We start from the raw sequence: 16,555 nt of genomic DNA on the forward strand, positions 1-16,555 counted from the left end.
AGAGATGTAATGTATCTTAAAGTAAAGCTTCATGTAATCCTCTTTAACCAGACATAGAGATGTACTGTAACTTAAAGTAAAGCTTCATGTAATCCTCTTTAACCAGAGATGTACTGTAACTTAAAGTAAAGCTTCATGTAATCCTCTTTAACCAGACATAGAGATGTAATGTAACTTAAAGTAAAGCTTCATGTTATCCTCTTTAACCAGATATGTACTGTAACTTAAAGTAAAGCTTCATGTAATCCTCTTTAACCAGAGATGTACTGTATCTTAAAGTAAAGCTTCATGTAATCCTCTTTAACCAGAGATGTATTGTATCTTAAAGTAAAGCTTCATGTAATCCTCTTTAACCAGACATAGAGATGTACTGTAGCTTAAAGTAAAGCTTCATGTAATCCTCTTTAACCAGACATAGAGATGTACTGTAACTTAAAGTAAAGCTTCATGTAATCCTCTTTAACCAGACATAGAGATGTACTGTAGCTTAAAGTAAAGCTTCATGTAATCCTCTTTAACCAGACATAGCGATGTAATGTAACTTAAAGTAAAGCTTCATGTAATCCTCTTTAACCAGAGATGTACTGTAACTTAAAGTAAAGCTTCATGTAATCCTCTTTAACCAGACATAGAGATGTAATGTAACTTAAAGTAAAGCTTCATGTTATCCTCTTTAACCAGATATGTACTGTAACTTAAAGTAAAGCTTCATGTAATCCTCTTTAACCAGAGATGTACTGTATCTTAAAGTAAAGCTTCATGTAATCCTCTTTAACCAGAGATGTATTGTATCTTAAAGTAAAGCTTCATGTAATCCTCTTTAACCAGACATAGAGATGTACTGTAGCTTAAAGTAAAGCTTCATGTAATCCTCTTTAACCAGACATAGAGATGTACTGTAACTTAAAGTAAAGCTTCATGTAATCCTCTTTAACCAGACATAGAGATGTACTGTAGCTTAAAGTAAAGCTTCATGTAATCCTCTTTAACCAGACATAGAGATGTACTGTAACTTAAAGTAAAGCTTCATGTAATCCTCTTTAACCAGACATAGAGATGTACTGTAACTTAAAGTAAAGCTTCATGTAATCCTCCTTAACCAGATATGTACTGTAACTTAAAGTAAAGCTTCATGTAATCCTCTTTAACCAGACATAGAGATGTACTGTAACTTAAAGTAAAGCTTCATGTAATCCTCCTTAACCAGATATGTACTGTAACTTAAAGTAAAACTTCATGTAATCCTCTTTAACCAGATATGTACTGTAACTTAAAGTAAAGCTTCATGTAATCCTCTTTAACCAGACATAGAGATGTAATGTAACTTAAAGTAAAGCTTCATGTTATCCTCTTTAACCAGATATGTACTGTAACTTAAAGTAAAGCTTCATGTAATCCTCTTTAACCAGAGATGTACTGTATCTTAAAGTAAAGCTTCATGTAATCCTCTTTAACCAGAGATGTATTGTATCTTAAAGTAAAGCTTCATGTAATCCTCTTTAACCAGACATAGAGATGTACTGTAGCTTAAAGTAAAGCTTCATGTAATCCTCTTTAACCAGACATAGAGATGTACTGTAACTTAAAGTAAAGCTTCATGTAATCCTCTTTAACCAGACATAGAGATGTACTGTAGCTTAAAGTAAAGCTTCATGTAATCCTCTTTAACCAGACATAGCGATGTAATGTAACTTAAAGTAAAGCTTCATGTAATCCTCTTTAACCAGAGATGTACTGTAACTTAAAGTAAAGCTTCATGTAATCCTCTTTAACCAGACATAGAGATGTAATGTAACTTAAAGTAAAGCTTCATGTTATCCTCTTTAACCAGATATGTACTGTAACTTAAAGTAAAGCTTCATGTAATCCTCTTTAACCAGAGATGTACTGTATCTTAAAGTAAAGCTTCATGTAATCCTCTTTAACCAGAGATGTATTGTATCTTAAAGTAAAGCTTCATGTAATCCTCTTTAACCAGACATAGAGATGTACTGTAGCTTAAAGTAAAGCTTCATGTAATCCTCTTTAACCAGACATAGAGATGTACTGTAACTTAAAGTAAAGCTTCATGTAATCCTCTTTAACCAGACATAGAGATGTACTGTAGCTTAAAGTAAAGCTTCATGTAATCCTCTTTAACCAGACATAGAGATGTACTGTAACTTAAAGTAAAGCTTCATGTAATCCTCTTTAACCAGACATAGAGATGTACTGTAACTTAAAGTAAAGCTTCATGTAATCCTCCTTAACCAGATATGTACTGTAACTTAAAGTAAAGCTTCATGTAATCCTCTTTAACCAGACATAGAGATGTACTGTAACTTAAAGTAAAGCTTCATGTAATCCTCCTTAACCAGATATGTACTGTAACTTAAAGTAAAACTTCATGTAATCCTCTTTAACCAGATATGTACTGTAACTTAAAGTAAAGCTTCATGTAATCCTCTTTAACCAGACATAGAGATGTAATGTAACTTAAAGTAAAGCTTCATGTTATCCTCTTTAACCAGATATGTACTGTAACTTAAAGTAAAGCTTCATGTAATCCTCTTTAACCAGAGATGTACTGTATCTTAAAGTAAAGCTTCATGTAATCCTCTTTAACCAGAGATGTATTGTATCTTAAAGTAAAGCTTCATGTAATCCTCTTTAACCAGACATAGAGATGTACTGTAGCTTAAAGTAAAGCTTCATGTAATCCTCTTTAACCAGACATAGAGATGTACTGTAACTTAAAGTAAAGCTTCATGTAATCCTCTTTAACCAGACATAGAGATGTACTGTAGCTTAAAGTAAAGCTTCATGTAATCCTCTTTAACCAGACATAGAGATGTACTGTAACTTAAAGTAAAGCTTCATGTAATCCTCTTTAACCAGACATAGAGATGTACTGTAACTTAAAGTAAAGCTTCATGTAATCCTCCTTAACCAGATATGTACTGTAACTTAAAGTAAAGCTTCATGTAATCCTCTTTAACCAGACATAGAGATGTACTGTAACTTAAAGTAAAGCTTCATGTAATCCTCCTTAACCAGATATGTACTGTAACTTAAAGTAAAACTTCATGTAATCCTCTTTAACCAGATATGTACTGTAACTTAAAGTAAAGCTTCATGTAATCCTCTTTAACCAGACATAGAGATGTACTGTAACTTAAAGTAAAGCTTCATGTAATCCTCCTTAACCAGATATGTACTGTAACTTAAAGTAAAGCTTCATGTAATCCTCTTTAACCAGACATAGAGATGTACTGTAACTTAAAGTAAAGCTTCATGTAATCCTCCTTAACCAGATATGTACTGTAACTTAAAGTAAAACTTCATGTAAAGGCATCTGTAAATGGAACCAATAAAGAACAAATACATTGATGTTGCCACAAAATGTATGAAAAAAAAGTCTTCTCTTTAGTTTGATAAGCCATGAATTTTTCTGGTGCTGAATTCCTGCCTCCAGTGTGTTGTTATGATGTGACAGTCCTGTGGGATGTGGATGCTTAGACACCTGCTCATGGCTCCCCAGGGGCAGACAGAGCCGAGAGGTGCATAGAGAGCTGTGTCCTGGGCTGGAGAGAGAGACATAGTCCCTGGAGCATCTCAATGGTACTAAGTGGCCTCTGTGCGTGTGTAGGTGCACAGATGCATCTCTTCTCCTTTATCTTCACTGAACTGAAAAACACAGGCTAGGTGAAAGCAACATGTATGGATGGCCTCCGGGAATCTACTTTCATATGTCTATTTTGATCCGATCGGTGCAGGTCTAGAGCAGGAGATGAGGAGAGGAAGCCACACATGAGTATTGAGATCAGATCGGTGCAGATGAAGAGCAGGAGATGAGGAGAGGAAGCCACACATGAGTATTGAGATCAGATCGGTGCAGATGAAGAGCAGTAGATGAGGAGAGGAAGACACATATGAATATTGTTATCAGATCAGTGCAGGTGAAGAGCAGTAGATGAGGAGAGGAAGCCACATATGAGTATTGAGATCAGATCGGTGCAGATGAAGAGCAGTAGATGAGGAGAGGAAGACACATATGAATATTGTTATCAGATCAGTGCAGGTGAAGAGCAGTAGATGAGGAGAGGAAGCCACATATGAGTATTGTTATCAGATCGGTGCAGGTTAAGAGCAGTAGATGAGGAGAGGAAGCCACACATGAGTATTGAGATCAGATCGGTGCAGGTCTAGAGCAGTAGATGAGGAGAGGAAGCCACACATGAGTATTGAGATCAGATCGGTGCAGGTCTAGAGCAGTAGATGAGGAGAGAAAGCCACACATCAGTATTGAGATCAGATCGGTGCAGGTCTAGAGCAGTAGATGAGGAGAGGAAGCCACATATGAGTATTGAGATCTGTTTCACCTATAGTCACCTACTGCTGTCTTCAGCACACCTGCATCACACGGCTGGCCCTATCAACAGTCCCCCATGGATACAACGTTCCCAAGGGGCCCCTAGTGACGTGTGGAAATGTTAGCAACCATGGAGGAATATTTACTTCTCTCTTGAGTGAAACTCAACAGCGACAGAGTTAATAATAACTGCTCCTTCATGTGTCCTCAGGAAAAACAAGACCAAGCATCCTCCGGCCAATGGAGAGAAGGGCTCCTCAGTAGACCTGGTGAGTTATTTATATTAGCCCCTTCTTTATACATCTTTTATTCTTTATGTTGTATATCATCCATGGCATCCCATCCACCATCCCTTTACCGTCATTTGTTATCGGCCCACCCAATAAATTGCCTAGTACTACCTTACACAAGACTTCCACCGCCTGGGCATGAATCTACTATATTATCCCCTCATTTATAGCAGCAGAAATGTCAAACATATCGACACTCTTACAAAAAAAGGTGCTATCTAAACCCTAAAAGGGTTCGTTGGCTGTCCCCGTAGGAGAACCCTTGAAGAACCCTTTTTGGTTCCATGTAGAACCCTTTCTATAGAGGCCCTTACAAGCATTTCGCTACACCCGCAATAACATCTGCTAAACACGTGTATGTGACCAATACAATTTGATTTGAAGGGTTCTATCTGGAGCCAAAAAGGGTTCTACCCGGGAAACAAACAGGGTTCTCCTATGGGGTCAGCCGAAGAACCCTTTTGGAAGCCTTTTTCCTAAGAGTTCAGCACCACCCAGTGACTGTACATCAGACTGAGCAGTATATATGCTCTCTGTATAGGGTGCTCTCCATCAGCCCAAGAACAGCTCCATCAGTAAATCTGACACTAGGCTGCATGAGATCAACCGCTTGCCCCGCAACGGCAACAGTGAGTAACAATACCAACAACCAATAGACTGCCAACAACTAGAAAACAAACGGTACATTGGTGAAATGGAAACCATGTAACAATGACCTGATAATAAAAGTCTCCCTCCTCTCTCTCTCAAGGTGGGGGTAAGAACCGTCCTGCCAGTATGGACCTTCTCCTCCTCCACAGCCATCGCTCCACCTCTGACCTCCGCCCCCCCCTTGTCCGCCAGCTCCCCCAGATCCCCACCAGCCCCGAGGGGGAGGGAGACATCCAGAGGGGAGGAGAAGAGGGGGTCAGAGACCCCACCTACACTGAGGTGGGGATCCGGAACTCACCCATCCGCTGCTTTGACAATGGGCTGTACGAGAGTGTAGGGGTTAGAGAGGTTGACACGGTGCCCCCAGCTCCCCCACCCACATCAGCCAACACCCCAGCAACACCGAGGACCTCAAAGAGCCCCAACGGGACCCGCACTGACGATGTCCTCAATGGGAACAGAAACACGAATGGGAATGTGCGTATTTATGCTATGAAAGCAATGCAATAGAAGTGTTGACATCGCGTCATCATTGACTTTATATTGTGACCGCCGACCTGTAAAAATGTTAGTTGTTCATTTTGTTATTCTGCTTTTCTTTTGTTGGCCCAATGGAAGGACAAGTACCTTCCAACTACGTGTTTGTGTGTTTGTATCCCTCAGGGAAATGCCAGAGGAGCTGTTAATGGGAGCAGCAGAGGAGGGAAGGGGCCCAACGGTGCTAACGGATCGGCCCTGGCCCCCCAGGACCCCGTAACGGCAGAGTACGCCTCCATACGGAAGGTAAAGAAGGTAAACAGTGTTTTTACAACTGCTTTCCAATGCAGTCATGGAACAGCATTATACTGTTTGAATTCGTACTCTAATGAAATACAATTTATTAAGGTGGACGAGGCAACCAAGAAGGAGAACGTGAATGCAGAGTCAGATGGCCAATCAAGTGTGGGAGAGTCACCCTCTGCCCCGCCCCCTCCACTGCCCCGCAGCCAGGAGTTTCTACAGAAACAGCTGTGTCCATTCCACCTGCACGTCTTCCCGAAGGTACGCCCCCTGTAGGACACTCATGGACAGAGACTACGGATTGATGTAATTCTTCACCAGCTTGTGTACACTGCTAACCCCACACTGTAAACGCCAATGCATTTTTTACTCAAATACTTCTAGTTAGTTGAACTCAAAGTCAATGAAAAGTCATTATTATTATTATGAAGGTTTATGTGGTACTAACTCAAAACTAAACAGGGCAGCCGTGAATGATGCAGCGCCAATTGAGATGTCATGATATTATTACGTGACTAACACATTTCAGTTAAATACTACAAGCCTTGGACCAATCAATATCATTTTGTAAATGCCGGATCTCTATGGCATTCACCCACGTTTTCGTCAAAATTGGGCTAGTGCTGTCTGAGATATTGCATGTGAAGACCATACAAACAAAGACAGATCCAGAGTCCCTTCCTTGTGTATTGTGGGGCACAATAAAATACACAAGAGAGCTATATACAGGTAAAGGGAGTGCCCGTATCAAATCAACGTGAAGGAGTATGAGGTATTTGAGGTACAGCTGAAGTTGGAAGTTCACATACACCTTGGCCAAATACATTTAAACTCAGTTTTTCACAATTCCTGACATTTAATTCCTTGTCTTAGGTCAGTTAGGATCATCACTTTATTTTAAGAATGTGAAATGTCAGAATAACAGTAGAGAGAATCATTTATTTCAGCTGTTATTTCTTTCATCACATTCACAGTGGGTCAGAAGTTTACATACACTCAATTACTATTTGGTACCGTTGCCTTTAAATTGTTTAACTTGAGTCAAACGTTTCGGGTAGCCTTCCACAAGCTTCCCACAATAAGTTGGGTGAATTTTGGTCCATTCCTCCTGACAGAGCTGGTGTAACTGAGTCAGGTTTGTAGGCCTCCTTGCTCGTACACGCTTTTTCAGTTCTGCCCACAAATCTTCTATAGGATTGAGGTCAGGGCTTTGTGATGGCCACTCCAGTACCTTGACCTTGTTGTCCTTAACCATTTTGTCAGCCTTAAGTCATTGTCCATTTGGAAGACTCATTTTTTGACCAAGCTTTAACTTCCTGACTGATGTCTTGAGATGTTGCTTCAATATATCCACATCATTTTCCTCCCTCATGGTGCCATCTATTTTGTGAAGTGCACCAGTTCCTCCTGCAGCAAAGCACCCCCACAACATGATGCTGCTACACCCGTGCTTCATGGTTGGGATGGTGTTCTTCAGCTTGCAAGCCTCCCCCTTTTCATCCAAACATAACAATGGTCATTATGATCAAGCAGTTCTATTTTTGGTTCATCAGACCAGAGGGCATTTCTCAATAAAGTACAATCTTTGTCCCCATGTGCAGTTGCAAACCGTAGTCTGGCTTTTTTATGGCGGTTTTGGAGCAGTAGCTTCTTCCTTGCTGAGTGGCCTTTCAGGTTATGTCGATATAGGACTCGTTTTATTCTGGATTTTTATTCTGGATATAGATACTTTTGTAACTGTTCCTCCAGAATCTTCACAAGGTCCTTTACTGTTGTTCTGGGATTGATTTGCACTTTTCGCACCAAAGTACGTTCATATCTAGGACACAGAACACGTCTCCTTCCTGAGCGGTATGACGGCTGCATTGTCCCATGGTGTTTATACTTGCATAATATTGTTTGTACAGGTGAATTTGGTACCTTCAGGCATTTGGAAATTGCTCCCAAGGATGAACCAGACTTGTGGATATCTACAATTGTATTTCTGAGGTCTTGGCTGATTTATTTTGATTTTCACATGATGTCAAGCAAAATGGCACTGAGTTTGAAAGTAGGCCTTGAAATGTATCCACAGGTACACCTCCAATTGACTAAAATGTTGTCAATTAGAAGCTTCTAAAGCCATGACATAGTTTTCTGGAATATTCCAAGCTGTTCAAAGGCACAGTCAACTTAGTGTATGTAAACTTCTGACTCACTGGAAGTGTGATAAAGTGAATTATAAGTGAAATAATCTGTCTGTAAACAATTGTTGGAAAAATTACTTGTGTCATGCACAAAGTAGATGTCCTAACCGATTTTCCAAAACTATAGTTTGTTAACAAGAAATGTGTGGAGTGGTTGAAAAAGGAGTTTTAATGACTACAACCTAAGTGTATGTAAACTTCCGACTTCAACTGCTGATATGTACATGAAGGGTGATTAGGCATAGATAGATAATAATGAGAGTTAAAAAAGGCAACAGTAAACATGAATGATGCAGCACCACCCTTGGGCCAATCAATGTAATTTTGTTAATTTACGGATCTCTGTAGCATGACACATCGTTCACCCAAGTTGTGTCTACATCGGGCCAGTGGTGTCTGAGATATCGCGTGGGTTAGCTAGACTCATATACCTGAGCATGTGTGCCAAATTTCAGAGATTAAAAGAGATAAAAAAATATGTGCCCATTATAGCGCCACCGTGTGGCTGGAATGAATTGTCTTGCATATGTTGATTCTTGACTGCGTTTGCAACATGTGAACCAAATTTCAGAGATTAAAAGAGATTAAAAAAAATATGTGCCCGAGCTTCTACACCTGCATTGCTTGCTGTTTGGGGTTTTAGGCTGGGTTTCTGTACAGCACTTTGAGATATCAGCTGATGTACGAAGGGCTATATAAATAAATTTGATTTGATTTGATTTGACAGCATTTGCAACATGTGTACCAAATTGTGTTACCATACGAATATCCTTGACTGATTTACATGCATTTTTGAGCCAGACCACGCCCACGTGAATGTTTATTGGTCAACAGCATCCATGTAGATTTAGGTACTAATCTCGACTGTATTGGTTAGTGACAGGGACATGGTTGTTGAATTTATTCATTTTCAGTCCCTGTGGCCTTCAACAAGTGAGCTCCTAGGAAAATGTAATCATTATTAAACTTTTTATGACAATACATTACATATCTCCTAAATTCTTATTTTGAGGCTTCATCCTAATACAATGGCCAGAACTCATGGTTTACAGGCCACATTATGTCTATAAGTAGGCCTGTATGTTATTTATCTTTGTGTAGCATAACATTGATAAATCAGTCACTCATGTAAAATTAGCGATATTATAAACAATTACAAAAGAATTAACCTGCAGTGGTGCATACTGGGAAAAAGTTTATTTGTTGTCATAACTTCAAAAATAGAGTTGATTTGACTTCTAATTTAGTTCTGAGTCGGTATCACCTACACATTTGAAGTAATAATGACTTTTCATTGACTTGTGTGTTTATTTTACTAGAAGTTTTTGAGTTAAATTTGCCTTGGGGTTTACGGTGTACATGCTGTGTGGCAGAAATATTAACCTGTCAGTTCCTTCATTTACCCACCAGAGGGAACTATTCCTTCTGCTCAGTGTTTGATGTCGGAGGAAGAGTAGATCTGTAACGCTCCGGGTTGAAGTCCCTCCGTAAACATCAGATCACACTCCACAACCATTGAAACTGATCTTAGATCAGTGTGTAGGGAGCAATCCGAGCCTGATCTTTATCACTATTTCCAGCCCCATGTGCTCTACTGACCTTACCTGTCCACATGAATAGAAGGCTTATTATGTGCCCTGTGTCTGATACCATTTTGTAACCAGATGGAAATAGTGAGTATAGTGTGGGCATCACTGATAGAGGGTAATGGAGGGACAATGATAAAGATCAAACTTTCCTGTGTGTTTGGCAGTCCTACCTGTTTTCTCTTACTGTGTGTGTGCGCATTTTGTGCCTGTGTGTGTGTGTGTGTGTGTGTGTGTGTGTGCGTGTGTGTGTGTGTGTGTGTGTGTGTGTGTGTGTGTGTGTGTGTGTGTGTGTGTGTGTGTGTGTGTGTGTGTGTGTGTGTGTGTGTGTGTGTGTGTGTGTGTGTGTGTGTGTGTGTGTGTGTGTGTGTGTGTGTGTGTGTGTGTGTGTCTGGGTGCTCACGCGCATTTGCACAGCACAAACAGGGTGATTGTAATCTGCTTGGTCACAGGTTTGGTAGATTGACAGAGCTGTGTAAAGTATTTTATTTATTTATTTTTATTTAACCATTATTTAACTAGTCAGTTCAAACTTCTTAAGGCTAGGGAGCAGTATTTTCACATCCGGATACTCAGGCCCAGAAGCTAGGATATGCATATATTAGTGGATTTGGATGGAAAACACTCTAAAGTTTCTAAAACTGTTTGAATGATGTCTATGAGTATAACATATCTTATTTGGCAAGTGAAACCCCTTGGACAAACCATCCAGGAATATTTATTTTTGAGGTCACTTTCTTTTCAATGGGATTTCACTGAGAATCTAGAATTCAGGCAGTTGCTGGCAGTTCCTATCTAGATGTCAACAGTCTTTAGAAATTGGTTGATGTTTTTCCTGTGTAATGAAGAAGTAGGGCAGTTCAGAACTAGGGTCGGGTGAAGTGTACTGTTTGTTAGAGGCGTGCGACCTGAAAGCTCGCTCCACTTTGTTTTCGTCCGGTATTGAACACAGTTTATCCCGTCTTAAATTTGATAGATTATTTACGTTAAAAAAATACCTAAAGTTGTATTAGGAAAGTTGTATGAAATGTTTGGAACAAGTTTACAGGTAACTTTGCGCGAGTTGGAACCAGTATTTTTCTGGATCAAACGCGCCAAATAAATGGACATTTTGGATATATAACGATGAATTTATCGAACAAAAGGACCGTTTGTGATGTTTATATATTGGAGTGCCAACAAAATAAGATCTTCAAAGGTAAGGCATGAATTATATCGTTATTTCTGAGTTTTGTGTCGCGTCCCGCGGGTTGAAATATGAATGTCATGTATTTGTATGGTGGGGTGCTATCCACAGATAATCGCATGGTTTGCTTTTGCCATAAAGCCTTTTTGAAATCTGACACGTTGGCTGGATTACAAGTGTAGCATTAATTTGGTGTATTGCATGTGTGATTTCATGAAACTTTAATATTTATAGGAATTTAATTTGAATTTGGCGCTCTGCCATTTCACCGGATGTTGTCAAATCGATCCCGTTAACGGGATTTGATCCCTAAGAAGATTTAATTGAGAACAAATTGTTATTTACAATGACAGAAAAGGCAAAAGGCCTCCTGCGGGGACGAGGGCTGGGATTAAAAATTAATTAAAAATATAGGACAAAACACACATCACGACAAGAGACACCACAACACTACATAAAGAGAGACCTAAGACAACAACATAGCATGGCAGCAACACATGACAACACAGCATGGTAGCAACACAACATAGGAGCAGCACAACACATGGTACAAACATTATTGGGCACAGATAACAAGACAAGGGCAAGAAAGTAGAGACAGCAATACATCACGCGAAGCAGCCACAACTGTCAGTAAGAGTGTCCATGGTTGAGTCTTTGAATGAAGAGATGGAGATAAAACTATCCAGTTTGAGTGTTTTTTGTGGATCATTCCATTCACTAGCTGCAGCGAACTGAAAAGACGAGCGACCCAGGGATCTGTGTGCTTTGGGGACCTTTAACAGAATATGACTGGCAGAATGGGTGCTGCATGTGGAGGATGAGGGCTGCAGTAGGTATCTCAGATAGGGGGTAGTGAGGCCTAAGAGGGTTTTAAAAATAAGCATCAACCAGTGGGTCTTGCGACAGGTATACAGAGAGAACCAATTTACAGAGGAGTATAGAGTGCAGTGATGTGTCCTATAAGAAGCATTGGTGGCCAATCTGATGGCCGAATGGTAAAGAACATCAAGCCGCTCGAGAGCACCCTTTCCTACCGATCTATAAATTACATCTCCGTAATCTAGCATGGGTGGGATGGTCATCTGAATCAGGGTTAGTTTGGCAGCTGGGGTGAAAGAGGAGCGATTACGATAGAGAAACCAAGTCTAGATTTAACCTGCAGCTTTGATAAGTGCTGAGAGAAACAGAAGGAAGAAGGCAGACAGAGATGGTCGCCTCGCTTCGCGTTCTTAGGAAACTATGCAGTATTTTGTTTCTTAATCTATTATTTCTAACATTGTTAACCCAGATAATCTTAAGTGTTATTACATACATACATACATACATACATACATACATACATACATACATACATGCATGCATGCATGCATGCATGCATACATACATACATACATACATACATACATACATACATACATACATACATACATACATACATACATACATACATACATACATACATACATACATACATACATACATACATACATACATCCATCCATCCATCCCGCGCTCAGGTCTGTTCAACGCTGGTACGACCAATCTGATTCAAGACTGGGATATGTTCCGCATTGCGTCCAACAACAACAACATTGACGAATACGCTGATTCGGTGAGCGAGTTCATTAGAAAGTGCATCGGCGATGCTATATCCACAGCAACGATTAAAAAATTCCCAAACCAGAAACTTGTGGATTGATGGCAGCATCCGCATGAAACTGAAAACTCGAACCACTGCTTTTAACCAGGGCAAGGTGACCGGAAACATGACCGAATACAAACAGTGTAGCTATTCCCTCCGCAAAGCAATCAAACAAGCTAAGTGTCAGTATAGATGTCAGATATATGTGTATAGGTGGCAGGGAAGTCAGGCGCAGGAGAGTCAAACGGAGTGTAAAATGGAGTCTTTTAATAATGTCCTAGTAACATGCTCCATAACACTAAACAGGAAAAGAACATAAACAAATATGGGTACGAAGACCCGTCGCGCACCTATACAAATAAACACTACACTGACAATAAACAACCTCTGACAAAGACATGAGGGGAAACAGAGGGTTAAATACACAACAGGTAATGAATGGGATTGAAAACAGGTATGTGGGAAGACAAGACAAAACCAATGGAAAATGAAAAATGGATCAATGATGGCTAGAAGACCGGTGACTTCGAACACCGAGCACCGCCCGAACAAGGAGAGGCAACGACTTTGGCAGAAGTCGTGACAATAGAGACAAAGTAGAGTCGCAATTCAACGGCTCAGACACAAGCGGTATGTGGCAGGGTCTACAGTCTATCACGGATTACAAAAAGAAAACCAGCCCCGTCACGGACCAGGATATCTTGCTCCAAGACAAATTAAACAACTTATTTGTGCGCTTTGGGGACTATACAAAGACTGTGGGCTCTCATTCTCCATGTCCAACGTGAGTAAAACATTTGAACGTGTTAACCCTCGCAGGGCTGCCGGCCTAGACATGCTTCAAGATGGCCAGCATGGTTCCTGTTCCCAAGAAAGCTAAGGTAACTGAACTAAATGACTATCGCCCTGTAGCACTCACTTCTGTCATCATGAAGGGCTTTGAGAGACTAGTCAATAATCATATCACCTCCACCCTACCTGATACCTAGACCCACTACAATTTACTTACCACCCCAATAGGTCCACAGACGATGCAATCGCCACCACACTGCCCTATCCCATCTGGACAAGAAAAATACCTATGTAAGAATGCTGTTCATTGACTACAGCTAAGCATTCAACACCATGGTACCTTCTAAACTCATCATTAAGCTTGAGACCCTGGGTCTCCACCCAGCCCTGTGCAACTGGGTCCTGGACTTTCTGATGGGTCTCCCCCAGGTGGTGAAGGTAGGAAACAACATCTCCACCCCGCTGATCCTCAACACTCGGGCCCCACCAGGGTGCGTTCTGGGCCCTCTCCTGTACTCCCTGTTCACCCACGACTGCATGGCCACGCACGCCTCCAACTCAATCATCAAGTGTGCTGACGACACTACAGTGCCAGGCTTGATTACCAACAACGATGAGACAGCCTGCAAGGAGGAGGTGAGGGCCCTCAGAATATGGTGTCAGGAAAATAACCTCTCACTCAACGTCAACAAAACAAAGGAGATGATCGTGGACTTCAGGAAACAGGATTTGTGTGTATCAGGAAGTTGTTGTCAATTTTTGGGATGACTTGTTAGATATTACTGCACTGTCAGAACTAGAAGTACAAGCATTTCGCTACACTCGCATTAACATCTGCTAACCATGTGTATGTGACTAGTAAAATGTGATTTGATTGATTTGAGAATACTAGTGTACCTTCTCGCCCTAGTCCCAAGTACTTGTATGAGATGACCACCTCAAGCTCTAAACCCTCAGAGGGAGTAATCACACCGGTGGGGAGAGGGGCATTCTTCTTACCAAACCACATGACCTTTGTTTTGGACGTGTTCAGAACACGGTTAAGGGCAGAAAAAGCTTGTTGGACACTAAAGAAAGCTTTGTTGTAGAGCATTTAATACAAAATTCAGGAGTGGGCCAGCTGAGTATATGACTGTATCATCTGCATATAAATGGATAGAGAGAGCTTCCTGCTGCCTGAGCTATGTTGTTGATGTAAATTGAGAAGAGCGTGGGGCCTAGGTTCGAGCCTTGGGGTAAACCCTTGGTGACAGCAGATGTTCTGGCTTTACACACTGCACTCTTTGAGAGAGGTAGTTAGCAAACCAGGCCAAAGGCCCTTCAGAGACACCAATACTCCTTAGCCGGCCCACGAGAATGGAATGATCTACTGTATCAAAAGCTTTGGCCAAGTCAACAACAATAGCATCACAACATTGCTTAGAATCAAGGGCAATTGGGACATAATTTAAGACTTTTAAGGTTGCAGTGACACATCACAACCTGAGCAGAAACCAGATTGCATACAAGAGAGAATACTATAGACATCAAGAGAGCCAGTCAGTTGATTTTTGACATGTTTTTCCACCACTTTTGATAAACAGGGCAAAATAGAGAGAGGCCTATAACAGTTAGGATCAGCTAATCTCCTCCTTTAAATAAAGGACGAACAGTGGCTGCCTTCCAAGCAATGGGAACCTCCCCAGAGAGGAGAGACAGGTTAAAAAAGGTCAGAGAGAGGCTTGGTGATGATAGGGGCAGTAACTTTAAAGAAGAAAGGGTCTAAACCATCTGACCCAGATGTTTTTTGGACTAAGTAACCAATGTTTTCTTTGCAGTGGGTGTGTGTCTGTGTTGTATATACTTATTTTCTACTGTATGTATGTGTTTGAGTACACTGTATTTTAACAGAATGTGTATAATAGTGAGTGTTTGTGAATGTATGTGAATGTCAGCATATGCACTATTGAATGAATTAAATACAACTGTGTGTGTGTGTCATGTCATACTGAGGGGTATCCTAAGAAAAATGGTTTAAGGAGTTAGCTAAGTAACTTTGGTCAACTCTAAATTTAACCTATCATACAAAAGTGGCTCACCGTTTAGCCAGGTAAATTTCCTTCAGAACTATTCTGCTACTATTCTGCTCCAGGGCAGGCTAACTCAACTGAATGAAATGTCTGAGCCACGAGTTGAAGACCAATGAAATCAGATTCCCTCCCTCTTGCAAAGATTGCATTATCACCCCCTTCATCTGAGGAAGACAACTGATTAAATGTTTTATTGATGACATGTTTTTTTTATCTTTAAAAAATTGCAATGTTAAAATACTGTATATCATATTACACATTTAGTAATGACAGAATGCATTTTAAACTTCACACAATGTAACACTTTTGTATGACTTAATTAATTAATATGTAGATGGGAGTGAGGAACATTTGTGCATTGATAAGCACACTAAAGACGGAACTTCTAAAATAATATTTCACACTATAGGCTGCTGAATTTGAAAGATATATATTTTCATTCATTTTGATTTAGGCACAAAAGAAAATGTGGCGCTGACCCACCCGTGGATTGATGTTTCAGCGTCATCTCAATAAAGAGTTCTGCATTCGACATGTGTGACAAGCCTGTTAGAGTTAGCGGAAGGAGGACAGGCAATATCCACCATCGTAGTACAGATGAAGCCTGCCCTGGAATGTGAAGCTTACTGAAGCTGGCTAGCTTTAGAAAACGTTGAATAGATCTAGCTTGCTTCGTAGGATACCCCTCAGGGCTACAGGCCCCCAACCCCCCCAAAATGTAAACATTTAATTTTATTTTAATTATTTTTTTAGGAACTCGAGGTCTCAACTTACTGCTAATAGTTAGAATACTAGAATCAACAAGGTGCAACTTCTAAATTTGGTAAAGCGTCAGTAGTTTTTATCTTGTAATGTCAGTCACTGACAGTCACTCAATTAGACCATGTCACCTAAAGATGTTTTAATTGGTAAGTTAGTCTAGCCAGCCATCTACACCTTGTAGTAATCATTACCGGCACTGACCTCCAGGGGGCCCCCATTATTTTGTTGGTCACTCTCACTCAGATATCACATGAGCA

At 40.4% G+C, this 16,555-nt stretch overlaps 1 protein-coding gene across 1 annotated transcript in view; it reads left to right on the forward strand.

The window, feature by feature from the left end:
- The window catches only part of LOC124041681 (protein PRRC2A), a 129,548-nt gene that overhangs the window by 85,912 nt on the left and 27,081 nt on the right, over positions 1–16,555 (forward strand). Inside the window, exons 3-7 of the mRNA XM_046359548.1 lie at positions 4,563–4,620; positions 5,183–5,270; positions 5,393–5,769; positions 5,956–6,084; positions 6,178–6,333. Coding sequence (XP_046215504.1) covers positions 4,563–4,620; positions 5,183–5,270; positions 5,393–5,769; positions 5,956–6,084; positions 6,178–6,333 — 808 coding nt within the window. The remainder of the gene's footprint in view (positions 1–4,562; positions 4,621–5,182; positions 5,271–5,392; positions 5,770–5,955; positions 6,085–6,177; positions 6,334–16,555) is intronic.

The sequence above is a fragment of the Oncorhynchus gorbuscha genome, linkage group LG08, assembly GCF_021184085.1.
Source record: "Oncorhynchus gorbuscha isolate QuinsamMale2020 ecotype Even-year linkage group LG08, OgorEven_v1.0, whole genome shotgun sequence".
NCBI classification, from domain to species: Eukaryota; Metazoa; Chordata; class Actinopteri; order Salmoniformes; family Salmonidae; genus Oncorhynchus; species Oncorhynchus gorbuscha.